The 16,371-nt window shown below is 46.7% G+C and overlaps 1 protein-coding gene across 1 annotated transcript; it reads left to right on the top strand.

Moving 5' to 3' along the window:
- Positions 1-1,013: 1,013 nt before the first annotated feature.
- KLHL38 (kelch like family member 38) lies at positions 1,014-8,579 on the top strand. Its single transcript, XM_052788479.1, has 4 exons — positions 1,014-1,226; positions 1,777-3,252; positions 4,691-4,796; positions 6,770-8,579. The coding sequence occupies exons 2-4, from the start codon at positions 1,903-1,905 to the stop codon at positions 7,054-7,056; spliced, it is 1,743 nt and encodes a 580-aa protein (XP_052644439.1). The 5' UTR covers positions 1,014-1,226; positions 1,777-1,902; the 3' UTR covers positions 7,057-8,579.
- The last annotated feature ends 7,792 nt before the right edge of the window (positions 8,580-16,371 follow it).

Here is a 16,371-nt window from a genome sequence, read left to right as displayed (position 1 = left end):
CTGATCCCAGCCCTGGGGATGGATTTAGGCTCATCATCACAGATAGCTACGTGGGAGTGTGAAATACGGACACCTACATGTGATTGAGGCAGCTGAGAACCTGTGGAGACCTAGCAGTGCCTGGAGGACTGTTCACCTGCCCAAATATAGGTGGTACTTACCGGTGACCTGAATAACTCAGCAGACTTGGTTGTATTGACTAGACCTCACTGGCTGCAAAAGGAGCTCAGACACCTTGTCCGTGTGCAGGCATCTGCAGTTAGGGACCCTATCGAGATGTCTGCCCTGGGGACATAAGTGCCATCCTGGGACCCTGGTTTCCAGCTTCCTGCACTCACTTCAGCAACCCGCTCCAGTCCTCCTACCCATAACACCGAGCCTCCTCAAGCCACCTGCTTGAGAAGTTCTTTGCTAAGGGTTTCAGAGAGCCGAGATCCTTACACAAAAGGCCACAACCTGATATTTTCTATGTCAAATATCAAGCAGCATCATAAAGATAAGCTGCTCCAAGACTGAACTTCACTCTCCGCTTGGCAGAGATAGCTGGGCTCTCCCTGCCCACCTTGGGGCAGCCCTGGGCACAGGAGTCCTGGTGCATCAGCATCTCCCACCGGATTGCAACGGGCTGACACTCCCCAGATCTCTCCATAAGGTGGAGACACGGTCCATCCCACCGGGGTCCCTGGAAGCCCTTCTCTCTCCCTCTTTCTCCATGAAACTAGGGTGACGGTGCATTACCTAGCGCGAGGCATTGCAGACTGTTTACAGGCTTCTAGAGTTCCCAGGCACTTTAGGACAGGGTCCTGCCGCTGTTTCCAAACAGGCGGCCAGGACTTTTATAAGTGAACTTTCCTCTCCGTGTCTATTTATTATATGTAAGCATTTGCCAGAAAAACACCACTCGGGCATGCTCAGTACCGGCCAGGTCATTGCAAAAGGCAGCGGCGGCGTCACATGTGATAACAGTGAGAAGCCCGTGTGCTCCTATTCTTAGCACTGGAATGTATACAATGCCCCACCGCCTCGCCGCTCCTGCGCACAGCTCCCGAAAGCGGCAAAAGTGACTTCAGAATAAACACGTCCAGAAATCACCCTCTATGAATCACTTACCTACTGAAAGAAACGTCCTGTGGGTTTATAGGTTTTTATCCAGGCTCTAGCTGTGGAAAATCTCAGCAGAGAATAAACGACAGAGAGTAAGTGCATGCAGTGAAGGACAACAGAAGGTAAACGTTTCTACCCTACCGTTTCACTGCAGGTTGAGCGGTTAGCCATGCCAATAGATACTCATCATATTGTTCTGCCTGGCACTTAATTTAGTCATTGTGTGTCTGATTAACATAAAAAAACCACAGCTAAGCAGAGTTAATAAATAACCATTTTAATGCAGATTCCCAGTCTCTAGGGTTTCGTTTGCCCTGCTGCAGAGTTCAGCTCCGCCAGATTTACATTCTTTGGGAGTGACTAACTCTAGGGGAAAGAGGCGCAAGCTACTAAACTGCTAATACTTTAAAATAGTGAATAAATGTCTAAGCGCATTTATTCAACGTGATTAAAATGAACAAACCAATTGCTTCAGCTGTCCAGCTTTCATCCCAAATCAGTGAGATAACTTCAGTGCTTTTGCTTCTTGCCAGGGACACAGGCAGTGCTGACCTCAGAGCTGCAACCTATCTGATAACTTTATGAAAATTTTAAAGGGTCTTAGCGACCTTTTAGCTTCTTTATTATTTTCCCACTGTGCTTAACCCATGTTCCATTTTTATGCGTTAACAGTGAACGGATATTTAGAGCAACATCAAAGTCCTGATTTGTTCCCTTGGAGCTGGATATTTCAATAAAAGCTGCTAAGAATTTGGTATTTTCTGCCAAGTCCAGAATTCATCTCTCTCCTATTTTGCTATGGAGGAGGGATCTGCTGAGGAGTTTCTCTTCAAAGACCAGGACTTCTCCTCCGAACTGCTGAGGCAGCTGAATGCTCTGCGGCAGAGCGGGATGCTGACTGATGTTACCCTCTGCTCCAGGGGCTTCGAAATCCCCTGCCACCGAAACGTGCTGGCTTCCAGCAGTCCATACTTCAAGGCGATGTTCTGTAACGACTTCAGAGAGAGTCGCCAGGCTAAAGTCATCCTGAAGGGCATCGACGCCGAGATTTTGGATCAGATTATCCTTTACGTTTACACAGGGGAGATTCTTATATCTGCTGAGAATGTCCTGTGCCTGTTGGAGACGGCCTCCATGCTGCAGTACGCTAAGCTGTTTGAGGCCTGCTCTGCCTACCTCCAAGACAAGCTGACTCCTGACAACTGTCTGAGCATGATTAGACTGGCAAAAGTCTTGAACTGCCAAAGCCTGAATAAGAAAGCCAAGGCTATGGCTTTGAAATGCTTTCCTGAGGTGGCCTCTTCTGACGACCTGAAGGACCTTTGTCCCTTGGAGCTCATCGATTACCTTGGGGACGATGAGCTCTGTGGGGAGGAGGAGCAGGTCTTTGAGGCACTGATGGTCTGGATCCGGCATGACCTCCAGGCAAGACAGGGCTACATCCAAGAGTTGTTCAAGAAGGTCCGGCTTCAGTACGTCCATCCAACTTTCCTCTTCCACTTCATTGCCAATGACTCCCTCGTTCAGTCCTCACCCACTTGCAGGAGCATACTTGAGTCAGCCCGGAGACATATGTTTTCCTTGTACAGCACCAACACTCCTGACATCAAGCCCATGCAGCATGTTCCTCGCAGGTACTCCAACCAAGAGTTCCTCATAGTCATTGGTGGCAGGAAGGACAGCCAGCAGACGACGAGAGACGTCTTGCTCTATGATGACAAGACAAACCAATGGCTAAGCCTGGCCAAACTTCCCGTGCGCCTGTACAAAGCCTCTGCAGTGAGCTTACACAGCAATATTTATGTTCTGGGAGGGATGCCTGTTAGCAATAAGAAAAGCCCAGTCAGTGATAATATTTACATTTACTCCCTCAAACTCAATCAGTGGAGGTTGGTTGAGCACATGTTAGTTCCACGTTACTCCCACAGAAGCTTGGCATATAAAAATTACATTTTATCATTCGGTGGAATTGGTGAAAATCAGGAAATCCTGAATTCTGTGGAAAGATATGATAGCGTCTACAACACCTGCGAGAGCATGGCAAACATGCCTGTTGCCGTCCTTCACCCTGCTGTTGCTGCCAAAGATCAGAGGGTCTACCTCTTTGGGGGAGAAGACATTATGCAAAACCCTGTCCGGCTGATCCAGGTAATGGTCAGTCCTGCTTGTTATAGGCAGTTTCATCTAAGGTATTCAGCAGTTCACCACCCTCCTGAGGAAATCAGCCCCCCCCCCCAAAAAACTTTATTGTGAGTTGCAGCGAGAGGCAAGATGAGTTGACACATGGCTTCAGGGAAGTCTTGTCTGCAAGGAGCATTGCAACTCTTTCATTTTCCCCTTGGAGTGTTTTTCAGGCACAAGCCCCGAGGTACTTCTTTGGGTGTCAGTCAGCTCTGCCACTGGTGGGCACTGGGGCCAGGGCTGCTGCAGGTGATGCTATGGCAGGCAGCAGCTGACCCCCCTGCCTGGCTTCATCCTCGTAGCCAATCTCACCGAAATCAGTGCTTTCCACTTGGCAGCCAAGCTGGGTCTCAGCCGCGCACCTGCTCGCTCGCAGCAAAAGCAAAGATTCACGATAATTAGAGCGATTAGATTCTCACTCATCAAAGGGCCAGGACTTAAACTGACAGTTATTTCGTATAAACAGTTGTGTTAAAAATGTGGCTCCTGCCACATGTTGCTGGCTTTCTGCCTGCTTTCAGCAATTACACTCTATTAGAAGGAAAAAATACATGAAATCCTTTCTTATCTGATTTGATGCTTTAGCAACATCATAGTGTTACTTTCCCTATGAGTGTTTTTCACTGGTTTAGGTGTTTTAACTAAGAAGGATCATTAAAGGCTAAGATAGCAGCCAGCATGTGAGCAATACTTCTTTACGGTGATAATGCTACTTGATTATCAGGGGGAAGGAAATGTATTTATCAGTTAGTGGGGAGATGTCCTGGCGATATTTGCTATATTAAGAAGCAGATGACGTGACATAAAAGTTTGTGTCGCCCGGATACAGATGGCTGAATGATCATCATGTGGCAACAGCTCTTTTTCTCCCATAAATTGATGACTTGGATACCACTCTAAGTCCCATTAACAAGTCCATTTGCCAATCTGAGTGCATACCAGCCACCAGCACAAATATAGCAGCTGGGCAAACACGGTGGCTGCCAGCAGAGCTAGGTGAAGTTGAGGTTTGTTTGCCCAGGAAATTGTGAAGGCTAAGGCAGGAATACACAGAATAACTGGAAAATGAAATGAAATGGCTTGCACTTTGGGAGAGCATTGTCCAAGAGTTACAGTGATTTAATGGCCATGCAAAGATTTACAGCCAAGAAGCTTGCATATGGCAGATGATGCACTCTGCCTTAGCGCGTGTGCTAGCATCTCCTGAGCAGACAAGCCTGGAGAAGTAGAACGCTGTCCAAGGGGACATATTAGGAAAAAAAGTGGATAAATTCTCAGATTTCCAGCAGTTCAAGCCAGAGGATTGTATTTGTTAGGACAAAATAAAGACCATAAGTTCCTCTGTAATTACAATTGCCAGTTAAAAAGCAACATAAACAGCTGCGTGTGGATCTTTATTTGTCAGGTTTACCATGTGTCCAGGAATACGTGGTTTCGTATGGAGACCAGAGTGGTGAAGAATGTCTGTGCACCAGCTGTCGTGATTGGAGACCAGATTATCATCGTAGGTGGTAAGGGCTCTGTTTCACCCTCCCTGCCCGCCTCCCCCTGCCCAGCTCCTACAGGATTTCGCAGCCTTCCTGCTTGGGATGCTCCCTCAAAAAGCACATGGAGCTTGGGAAGGAGAGGAGGAGTGTGTCCACCCTCCATACACATCTCTCATGGGGTCTCATGGCCATGGAAGTTGGGACGAGTTCTCCACGAGGCACCTTCTTACTCCAAGTAGCAGGACCTGGGTGGGGGGAAACTGGGGAAAAGCCAATGCAAGCTAGTGCTCTGGAGAAGAAGGGAGGAAGCCAAAGGCATGGGGGTCCTCCCCTGCTGACTCACAGTCTGGCATTCCCTGACTGCTTTTCTTGGAAGGGTGGAGAACGCAGTTACCACAAGGCCATGGACAGCTTGTAGGGATGGGTGGGCTACAGGGCTATGAGGGGTCGATTGGTCCTGTAGCTGCCTCCTGGGCATAACTGTCAAATGTCCTGAGAGGGGCATGAAACACTCGGAGAGGGGAAACTTCTCAGTGTCTTTTTCAACCTCTGCCCATGGCACTTTGATGGATAACGTGTCATTGGTAGTTGGGCACTCTACAGTCCTTAATGCAGCTCACCTGATTACAGGCTGGCATGAGGAAGCACGTGTTAGATTATTTAAGTGAAAATGAAACATAAGGAAGCTTTAGCAGAGCAGGGGACTGAACCCAAATCACACAGGACTCAAACGTGGTGTCATCTCTCAGCTGGAGGCCACTGCTACCCTTTGCAGTGAGAATAGGGGAGAGATGAGTCAAAAGGTCCAAGACTATCAGGCTCCTGTGTGGCAGATTACCCTGACCTCAGACCACAGTGCCCAAAATACAGTATTTTCAACTCTCTTATCTTCAAATGCATTAATCTGAAGGGCCTGTATCGACCCAAGTCTGCTGCTGCTGAGCTTAAGTTCTCAATCTATTTTTTACTTATCTAACAAAAGCCACAGAAATTCATATTAGCTTTAAACATCTTTCATTTTGCTTGAAAGTAGAGAGATTCATCATGGTCAGGTTTTATTTATCAGCTTCCATGCCAAAATATTGGCCAAATACTTTTAGTTTATCAACAACAGTAAAACCTACAAAAATAATATTTTCTCTTAAAAATAGCTTTCACCACATTTCAGGTCCTTTTTGCATGACTGGACACATCATAGCAAAGGGGAGTGGGTTGGCCTAAGCAAGACAGGCCTTGATTTTTGTTAGGGAAAGTGGCTTCGAGGCCTGCAAAACGTGGCCCAAAGCACTTTGTTTGCCATGGGCACTCTTGATTATCTACAGAGATACATGGGCAAGGTACTGCTGGGTACCAAGCTTCCAAACCTCCATTGCTCCAGGGCAATGGCCCTGGTACCAGCCCTTACCTCTCAGCAGATGTAAGGTTACATCACCCCTCAGTGGAAGAGCTGTCCATTGGGTCACTGGCATGGTGGCCAGCACAGACGCAGCGCCGAGGGCTTTGGGAGTGGGGCAAGCACCGGTGGCACTGTGCTGTTGAGTAGCCAGCTCCATTCAGTAGACAGCTATGACTTCAAGCCAACAAGGCATTGTTGCTCCCTTCCTGTGTGGCATTGGTTTCTGTATTTCCAAGTGAAACTCCAGGACCCTGTTGGGTGAAAAGAAATACTTTGGGATGTTTGAAGGCACATGCAGAAAACCGCAAGCTCCAACTGTGTTTGACAGGTTGCTTGCCTGATCTGATGGGTTTTGTGGTGCTCGTTGAGCCTTGGCTGCCAAGGTGCTATGAGACAGGGTGAGGACAAACAGGAAGGGAAGATAGACAGGCAGGCATTCTTGTGACCCATCATCACTTCCCAGCTTAGATATCTTAATTCTGCCAAATTATGTACCAGTATAATAGGTTTTATTGAAGACTAGCAGGAAATGTATTATTCCTTCTGCTGGCCATAAGCTCTAATTCCCATCTGTCTCTTCCACCTTTGGCTTTGCATTTAGGGTACACCCGGAGAATAATTGCTTATGATACAAAAGGCAACAAGTTTGTTAAATGTGCAGACATGAGGGACAGACGAATGCATCACGGGGCCACTGTCATCAAGAACAAGCTGTATGTCACAGGAGGACGATGTCTCACCGTGGACAATGTCATTGAGGACTTGGATTCCCTGGACTGCTATGATCCAGAGACTGACACATGGACACCAAGGGGAAAACTGCCACACAAACTCTTTGACCATGGGTGCCTTACACTCCAGTGTGTCCCTTGTTCTAACCTTCTCTAAATGACCTTCGGTACTTCCCAGGACGTTTTGTGCTTTCCTTCCCAGAAAGGACCCACCTTGCTCTGCAGAGAGCACATGGGGAATCCTCGTGCGGTCCCACAAACTCTTGACCTTGAAGGCACCAGCGGCATTAGACATTCCCCAAACGCTCTGCCAGAAAGGTCATGAGCTTTGTGCTCATGCTGTGTTCAGCTGACCAGTATTGCACGTGGTGCTGCTAAGCCCAGCCCAGAGGCCTTACCCAGAGTCTCAGCAGATAACAGGAAAAAGATACTTGGTAAGAACCTGGTGCAGGATTTGGCCTGGTACAGACTTTAAAATGAAAGGTGAATAGGAATGCTGTTATCTCCAGGGAAAGTAAGATCTGGGTAACCTGCATTTGTTAGCATGCTAACTCAGTTGCATGCCATGGCCCTTTGCTGCTCGGTGCTGACCAAGCTTTCCATTTCGAGCGGTGGGAGCAATTAGAATAGGAATCCCCAAGCTCTAGTCTTGCAGCCAGCCCAGCAGCAGCTGCCTGCGTTAGCTATGGCAGTCATCTCACAAGAAATAAAATTTTAATGTTGCTAACATCAAATTAGAAATTAGGAAAAGGCTGATGCTTTCATCTGAATTCTCACATTGCGACAAGATGCAGATTTTACTTTTCTGAGCTGCCACTCTTTCACAGTGCAGGGAAGATTATTGTTCCATCTGCCTGCTCTCCAAAGGAGCAGGAGAATGTGGGATGGAAATGAAGATTGTCTGCATCTTCTTTTTTGAGGGATCTTGTTTTGCAGGGAGCTTGCTTCTCCTTTTGCATCAGGGATAGCAGTGGGGTTAGTTAGGAAGGCCTTTGGCTGATGGAATTCCTGAAATCTGGAATAGCAGAGGCGACACATGGAGGAAAGGGGATGTAAAAGAGAAAAGGTATTTGTGAGGAAAAATTTTTTTTTCCCTTTCTCCTCTCTCCAAACCACTGGAAAACAATGATGAGAGAAAGCCAGTGACAGGAAACCAGCTTTCCAAGAAGAGCAAGTCTAAGTCTGCCACTTGGCAAAGCAGCTCTGGCTCCACCAATATTTTTGTGGGGTTCTGCCACTAAGTGCATATTTTTAAAGGGAGGGGATTAATCATCAGATACTGAACAGGCTGTGAACTGCTGTCAGGTCACCAGGCTTGGTAAGATTGCTGAGATAGCAATCTTTAAAGATAGCACTGATGACCATCATCCATAGAAAGGATGGCAGAAACAACAACCCTTTTTCCTCATATTTGAAAGAAAGTGGGATATTTCTGAGGGTACGGGGTGGCATGAGGAAACCACACTCAACCCTCCCCTTCACAGAAGGCTGCACAGCCATATGGTCACCACCATGTTGCAGGACACCATCTCCAACTGCTAAGATTCCCTCCCATAAGCCTGTATCTGGGAGTGGAAGACCGACAGAAATAGTTAACGAGGTGGGGGGCTGGGAAGAAGAATTGTGTATCAACTGCTGTTTTAACGATGCAAAATAAAATGGTTGTTATTGTTTGTATGAGCTTTATGTTCAGGAGTCCCCATTGTTCCCTCTGCATTGTTGATAAAGGGAATTGGTTTTGTACCAGCAGTTTTTGCCAGGGTTTCCTTCTAAGGATCTGAGTAAACCTGCAAAAAATGAGTGGGAACCCAAACTCATCTCCCAGCTCAGAAGCCTTTGGCTATGTTTCTCCTCTGTCTTTCAGTCTATATCATCATCTCCTCTCCATGCAAAGCAGGGCTAAATCACGGCACTTGCCAAGTTGGACCAGAGCAGTGACTCATTCTGCTTCCTCACAGGCCAGCTCCAGCTCTCTGGAGAAAGAAGCCTTGTCATGGCCAATTATGGAAAGTCTGCCCCGGGGAGATGTTTATTCCTAAACCCGCAGTGCCGCCTTCCCAAACTCCTTCCTGTTGTGACCCCACTCAGCTCCAAAACTCCAGGAGACGCCCGTTGCTGCCATGCATTTTAGCTGACACGGATTCCTGCCAGGCTCGTGACTGTACCCAGAACCGAGGAAAAAAAGCTGACTTGGGGCCATAACCCCATGTTTGCAAACCATTGCCACAGTCATTGGTTTATGCTTGGAAGCAAACAGATTTTTCTAATTCCCATATCATATAACTAGTGATTTTCTCAGCATTCATGCAGGGACCAAGTAGTACCTTGCACAGCTGTAGCTAGGCAGGAAATGGGGAGTGCAAAGAAGAGGCACAGTCCCAGCAGCATTGAGCACAGCATCCTTCCACTGGTCCTTGGCGAGCCCTCACATCACCCCCCAAGTCCTTGGAGATGCCAAGGGCTATGGCCAGCTCTGCTCTGGCTGCAACCCTGTGCTCCTTCCTTTCACAAACTCCTTACCTCGTGCCCATAATTTAAGGAATTTGGGTTTGCTGGGCAGTAAATACAAAGCCTGGTTTCTGATAGACTTCCATCTTGTGGTCAGTTGGCTTTGATGCAAACTCTGCTCAAAGCTCTTGGGGCTCTTTGCAAAAAGGGTTGAAATCAGAAAGCAGTGTTGAGCCTTACCAAGGCAGACAAGAGCCGGCAGAGTCACTCGGTCATAGGGAGGCAGCAGCACACACAGCTTCAGGGCAGGGGATATGCAGCCCCAGGGCAGACGCTATGGGGAGAAGGGATGCTGCCTTTCTAATCAGGTGCTGGCCACCACCTGGCCCACCTACAGCAATACCTAGTACCATCCCAAGTGCTTTGCAATTGTCGTGCCCAGTGGTGCTATCGGTGAAAGCACTTCTAGCAAAGGTTGACCAAGGTACCCCTTTCTCCAGTGTCAGGAGGAGACTTTCCTGAGCAGGATCTGCAAGGCCACCACTACCAGGAACACTTTCTGAGTCATCACATGTTTTTCCAGAGGTCTCATAATCCTGATATTCAAGTATTTGAGCGCTCACTTAGATGGGAATCCCCCATGGGAGAGCAGCAAGGTACTTCACAAATACAATGACAGCCTAATGAAGAGGTGGGAATTTGTTGATCTTTATTTAATAACCATGGAAGCCAAGGAAAAGAGACTTTTAAGAAAGGGTCGTTGACTTGGGGGTCAACTTTTAGAAGGGCTGAGCACCTGCCGCTTTTTTTCAAATCAGGGAGTGCTGTGAAGGCTCATCACCTCCAAGGTCCCATTCCTGGGTGTCCAGAGACAGTCACTAGATCGTGGAAACCATAGGACCACATGGCTGAAAGCAGCCTGCTCCATGGAACAGTGAGTTACCCAGTCCTTCATGGCAGGTACTTGTCCAACACATTGAAAATCTCCCATGAAAGACACTCTGCTACCTCCCTAAGTAACGTACTTGAGTGTGTTATTAACCTCAAAGCTTTTAATACTGTCTAGCATAAATCTTCTTTGCTGTAACTTCTGCCATCCCCACAGAGATAAAGGGCAATCAATTACCCTTTTTGATACCATATTTTTTTTATATCTTTAAAGTTTATTAGGATGTTTCAAATTCTGTAGACTAAACAAACCCAGCCCTTTCAATCTTTCCTCGTAAGTCATGTTTTCTAGACCTCTGATCATTTTTGCTGCTCTCCTCTGGACAATTTCCATTTTTTTTCTATTTAAGTGCAGGGCCGTGGCTCAGCTCCACAGTACTAAGAAGGGCAATAAACCCCTTCTGTGTCTTACCTACAGCACTCCCGGTCTCACCGCCCAGAAGGACTTTTGCTTTTCACAGCAGCAGCAGATTACTGACTTGGGTTCGGCTGCGCTTGGGATTAATGAATGCTTGCAAGTTTGGGCAAGGTCACATGGAAAGACTGCGGGAGATCCAGGATCTCCCAGGGTTATGCCGTAACTCCATCTTTGCTTTGGCTCACCAGGACCTCGAGCCAGATCCCATTGAAAACAATAAGTCTCTCCATGGGCTTCAGCAAGGGGCTTTGGACCGGGCCCTAATTATTGTGTTCTCAGCTGGGTTCATCACTAATTCTATTAATTTTAACAGCAAATATTTAATGTTTGAGTCATTTTTTATACTAGGGGAAAAGTTTCAGGCAAAAAAAAAAAAAAGGAAGGGAGGAGGTTGCATTTTCTTTTTAACTTTCTTCCACTTCCCTTGCTGCAAACTCAGAGCTGAATCCTGCTGCACAGGCAGCCTGTGGTGGCAGGCAGCTTTGCTTTGATCTTAGCAAAGAGCTTCATAGGTTAAGCCCGTGTTTTTTCACTGTAACTGTTTATCAAACAATACAATTCTTTCCAAGGGCAGCCTTTTTCTTGCACAGTAATATGTTTATAATTGTAATGTACTTCCTGCTTCCTTTTGATTAAACACACCTGACAAAGTAGGAAAGATATTGATGCATAAATAAATGGGCACTCTGAGTTCATTGCTTCATCAGTCCTTTTTTTCCAAATGCCAAGGAGTTCACTGCGAGGTGAATCCTCTAGCTGAGAAGGAAACAATTGGGGAGAGAATATATGAATAGCGTACAGGGTAATTTATCCCTGGCATTGTTCCTTAGCCTGACCTGAGAGCCATTAATAATTGACAGCGGCAAAAACAATCCCTTTTTAAAAATATAAACATCCATAGTTTCTTTCCAGCTGCTTGAAAGCTCCCACACAGAAGTTAAACAGTCATATTCTCCATGGCACAAATGAGCATGAATTCCTTGATGCAAGCTTGCACCAGCAAAGGAGCTGAGACCTGCTAATTCGTGGACTGCTAATAACGTTTTCAGCAGCTGTTTCTGATGAGTTTGCCTGGGGTCAAAACGAAGCACAGCACATACGGAGAAACTGGTGTCTCAGGCTGCCGTTGCCACCGAAGTCAACGAGGCTCCTGAGGTTTTGTGCTGGAGAACTGAGATATTGATCTGGCCTCTTCTGTTTATTGAAGTTTCCAAAATAGTAGCAGAGTAGTGAGGAGCCCAACTGCTCTGTCACTCGGGAAGTCACCCGCCGGCTCCAGCTGCCACTTGTCACTTCTCTCCCTGGGGCTCTTTGTTTGCCTGCACTTCTTTCATGTTGCAAGAACCCTTTCTGAGAAAAGCAAGGACCAGCATGTCTCGAGCAGCCCCGGGCTGTGAGGTGGATGCCTCGTGGCTGCTTTAAACACAAGGCATCCCCACAGCTGTTGGAGACATTTGGCTTTAAGCTGGGGGTGAGCCATGGGGTAAAATACCACTGGAGGTGGGAAAAGGTGGCAGTATCTGCTCCACTTCTTCATCTGGTCATGAAGAAGTCTATACGCCATCCTCCTGTATCTAATCCTCCCATATCTAGTCCTCTGAAGTTTGTTTCTCAATCAGGCTGTGTCTTCTGATGAATAAGCCATGTCCCACCATCCCTCCCTAAAGCAAGTGTGCTGGGACAAGGGCAAAGGCATGTCCCCTTCCTCAGGTCCCCCAGTGTCACAGCCGTAATGACATCCCATGACTTTTGCCCTGGTCTTGGCATGTCACTGCGGTTTCTCCTTGCTCTTGGACACTTTCTCAGGCCAAACAACTGGGCAGATGTGCTCTGCAGGTGCCCTGCACCCACGTTTGGAGGTGGCAATGACTGCCCAGAGCACCAGGAAGTGACACCAAGGACTCTCAAGTCGAAATTTTCAAATTTCGAGTACAGATTTGCTACTGGTCTGGCAAATCAGCCAAAACCAATCTGAGCCTTAGAGCAGAGCCCTGACACCTCTCTGTGAGAGCTGGGGGACTGCAGGAGAATGTGTCCAGCCCTGAGAAGCAGAGAGCAAACTGCATGGAGGGTGCTGCAATGTGAAACTTGGCTACAAAGCTTCAGTGCTGGGAAAGTGCAGTGTTTTATCCAGATCAGCAGCAAGCCCTGGAACTAATAGGGTTGATTAAACCATTTTGATGTGCATGGTATGTGGAGATAAGGGCTCGATTCACAAGGGCTTCCAGTGAAAATTAGATGTTAACCATAACAGTATGTGACATCCCCTGACAGGGGTGAGGAAGACTGCTGGAAGACAAGAGACAAGTACAAACCAAAGGGGCAGAAGAGAGAGCTCTCTTTTGGGAGAGCAAAGTTACCACAAACTTGCTGGGTCTGTTTTGATGCTGAAATGACATGGACCCTGGCACCAGGCAGATTGAAAGCAAGGGAACTATGCCTGCTTTATGTTGTTATGACACATGTATTTCCCTGAAAATGACATTAAAGAGTACCAGAGACTCAAACATTGTTCTGTTTATCTGTTCCCCTGGTAGGGCTCTTACTCTTAGAGACAACCTGAGCACTGCAGAATATGGCCCGTGTCAAGAAAACTTTGCCTCTGGCACGAGGCCCATTAGCAAGCATGACGTGGGAAGCCAGCCCAGGGAGTCAGGGCGTGCACGGCTATTGCCCACTGCTGCCTGGCAGGACGGCATGCCTTTGAGACACACAAAGGCATGAACCACCGGAGGAGACTCCCCTGCCATGCACTGAAGTTCACAGATAGGAAGCCGATAGCAGAGGACAATTCCTCCCCAAGCTGTTGACCTGACCACCTAGGCTGTGTCGATGGTGCCTCCATATGCTTCAGGCCACGTTTCAGCTCTGGGACCACCTTGCAGTGGAGCTTGCACCTGAATTAGCCATCAATACGATTCCAAATTCCCCCAACCCATGGTGTGAACTAACCCATGCTTGTGCAAGCAATGCATACATAGCCATGGCATCTTAAGAAGACTCCAGCAGCTTAACTGGGCACCAGCTCAAGGCTTGACCAAGGAGTAAAGCAGAGAGGTCCTATGGACATTCTTCAAGACACTGTGATATTTAATGGATAATTCAGACCTTTTTAAAAGAAGGCAGTCTTTGGGCTTGGGAGGTGCTGTCTGAAGCCCTGAAGGCTTCCAGCTGAGGGATCCTGTTTAGAGCCTACAAGAGTTGTCTTTCTGCTCATTATAACTTGGAACAAATGTCGGTAAATAGAATCTGTTTTTTCTGCAGGCACAGGGGGCTCTGGAAATTTTTTCAAGAGAAAAACAGCAACACTCAGTGAAAGAAGCTCCAAAGAACTCACGAGGGATTCAAAGCAGAGGGCACAGATGACCCTCAGAGCATCATCAGCTGAAGCTCCAAAGCATCCAGATCATTTGTTAGGCAAGAGCAACACCTTATGCCATAACCTGGATAACGGAGGTAGAACTCAAAATAAGTCAGCTCTTCCCTGTGGCTCCCTGGTCCACAGCCCATCCCACAGATCAGCACACAAATGCAATCAAACAAGTGACAAGGCCCAGGGCTTCCTGGAAACTCAGGCAACACGTGACAGATGGGCATTAGCTGTCTAACACCAACCTCTTCTGTCGCCAGGTGCTCCATAGCCAGAAGGGCATCATTACCCTAAAACATACCTAGGAGAAGAGTTTTTTCCCTAGTTTTCAACATCTAGATTTTTTCCCTTCCCCAGGAAAGGTAGCAGAAGGTTTGGGACAACTCTAGGAATAGGCACACAACTGGGAAAGAATCCCTTCTGCTTTTAAAAACAAATGCTTTATAGAGTAAGGAGAAAACATTCAGACAGCTCAGGGCTCTCTGATTTCCAGGAACAAACTATAAAAACCATTTAGATTGACTGAAAATACTTCGGCATTTCTCCTTCACATTTCCAAAGATAAGGTGATAGTTAATGCAGACCAACCTCCCTAGGACTGTCAAGAGGGAAGGGAAATGCAGCTGGGGAAATGATTACATGGATCAGTAGGGTTTTGCCTTTATCATATTTGTTTGATTCTAGAATATATTATTCTCTGCTGATTTGTGGCTGGAATAGTGCAAATACATGGATTTTCATGTAAATACAACATACCGCTTTGTGGCCGCAGGATGTTGGTGAGCTCAGCTTGATCAGGAGACAATCCCTGCCCAGGTTTTAGTAGAAATCTGCAGACACACTGCTAGCAGAATCGTGGTACTGCCAGGCTCAGTGGGATATGGCACTTGCAAACAGCATGAGTCATTTGCCCTGGAGCTGTAGGAGCAGAGAACATCTGAAGATCTAGATCAGATTGGTGAATCAGCAGCATCTGACACAGTTTAAGAGGTTAAGCCTATTTATAGACAAATGAGGGTAATTTTTATAGCTGAAGGGATTGGATTTTTTTTAATAAATTCATAATAAACTCTAGGGAGGTGAATACTGAGATCTGTACTCAGTTAACTCCTTGGAGACAAGAGGAAGTTTGTCCAAGACAGGGATGGAGTCAAAGGAGCGAGAAACTTAAGAGTGCATTACCCTTACTGCTTTGCTTTTTATCCACTGGCAGGATTAAGTTATGCTTTCAGGACAGTACAAAGCATCCCTGTGGAGCCAGAGCTTGAGCTCCATGCCTGGCACACAGGTGGGATTCCCTTGGCACACAGGTGGGATTCCCTTGGCACCCATGTGAGTGCATTTGATGGGGGAAACTGGGAGGGACAAATCAGATGTGCACCCGTGCCGAAACAAGCCCCTTCTTTACAGGGGACTTTCTGTTCATCATTTCTTGCCTTACTTCATACTTTACTCTTTGTTATCACTAATGGTGGACATAACAGTTAGTTTGCCAATGTGTATCAGCACCGGAGTTACATGGCATCATCAGTCAAGTGAGAAAGATGGGACTTACTGAGTGATTGTGGGTAAAAAGTTATTTCTTTTATGTCTCCATTGCCACATCATTAAAATAAGGATGATACCAACCCCACAAGGGCATTGCGAACGAATCCAGTAAAGCCTGAAAAAAGCTGTCTTTTGTGAATTGCCAAAAACTGCTGTTGTACAATTCCACTTCCCCTACTTGCTATTTAGGAAGTCACCACACCTATGGAAACACTGCTCTTAAATTAATATAATGATGATCTTAAATGAACTAGTAATCAGCTGGATAAGTACAAAGACTTATAAAATGAACACGGGTCTGATTTTGACTGAGGCTACCCACCCCTCCCCCTCAAAAAAAAAGAAACCTAAATTCTCCTTTAAGGACTACCAGTGTTAAGAAAAGCCTTTTATAAAATATAGGGCTGAAGTTACCTCCCACCTCCTTTTCCTACAATGTGGTTTTGTACACTGCTTTCCATAGAAATCAAGGATGGATTGAATATGGAGTTATAGACCCACTGGGAGAACAGGCCTCATTGAAAGGACACAAACAGTTGCAGGTGCATCATGCCCATGGACTAGTAATGCTTTTACTTAAGCAAGGGCTTTTCTGCTTGGAGGCAATCTCCCAAGTAAGCTCAAAGATATGAAAATAATCCCTTGGAGGTCATCTGAAATTTTTTTTTCAAATTCAGAGTAATGATGTATGGAGCACTCCATGCACTCATTTCATTCCCAAGTCAGCAATTTCAGATCAT

Source organism: Harpia harpyja, chromosome 5 (genome assembly GCF_026419915.1).
Source record: "Harpia harpyja isolate bHarHar1 chromosome 5, bHarHar1 primary haplotype, whole genome shotgun sequence".
NCBI classification, from domain to species: domain Eukaryota; kingdom Metazoa; phylum Chordata; class Aves; order Accipitriformes; family Accipitridae; genus Harpia; species Harpia harpyja.
Note: the sequence above shows the minus strand (reverse complement) of the source record. Positions and strands in the feature narration are given on the sequence as shown.

Bases quoted from the DNA above. Each gene is read 5' to 3' on its own strand.
- KLHL38 (XM_052788479.1), top strand. From the start codon at position 1,903: ATGGAGGAGGGATCTGCTGAGGAGTTTCTCTTCAAAGACCAGGACTTC. The intron at 3,253-4,690 runs GTAATGGTCAGT...TTTATTTGTCAG, and splicing joins ACCCTGTCCGGCTGATCCAG to GTTTACCATGTGTCCAGGAA. The intron at 4,797-6,769 runs GTAAGGGCTCTG...CTTTGCATTTAG, and splicing joins CCAGATTATCATCGTAGGTG to GGTACACCCGGAGAATAATT.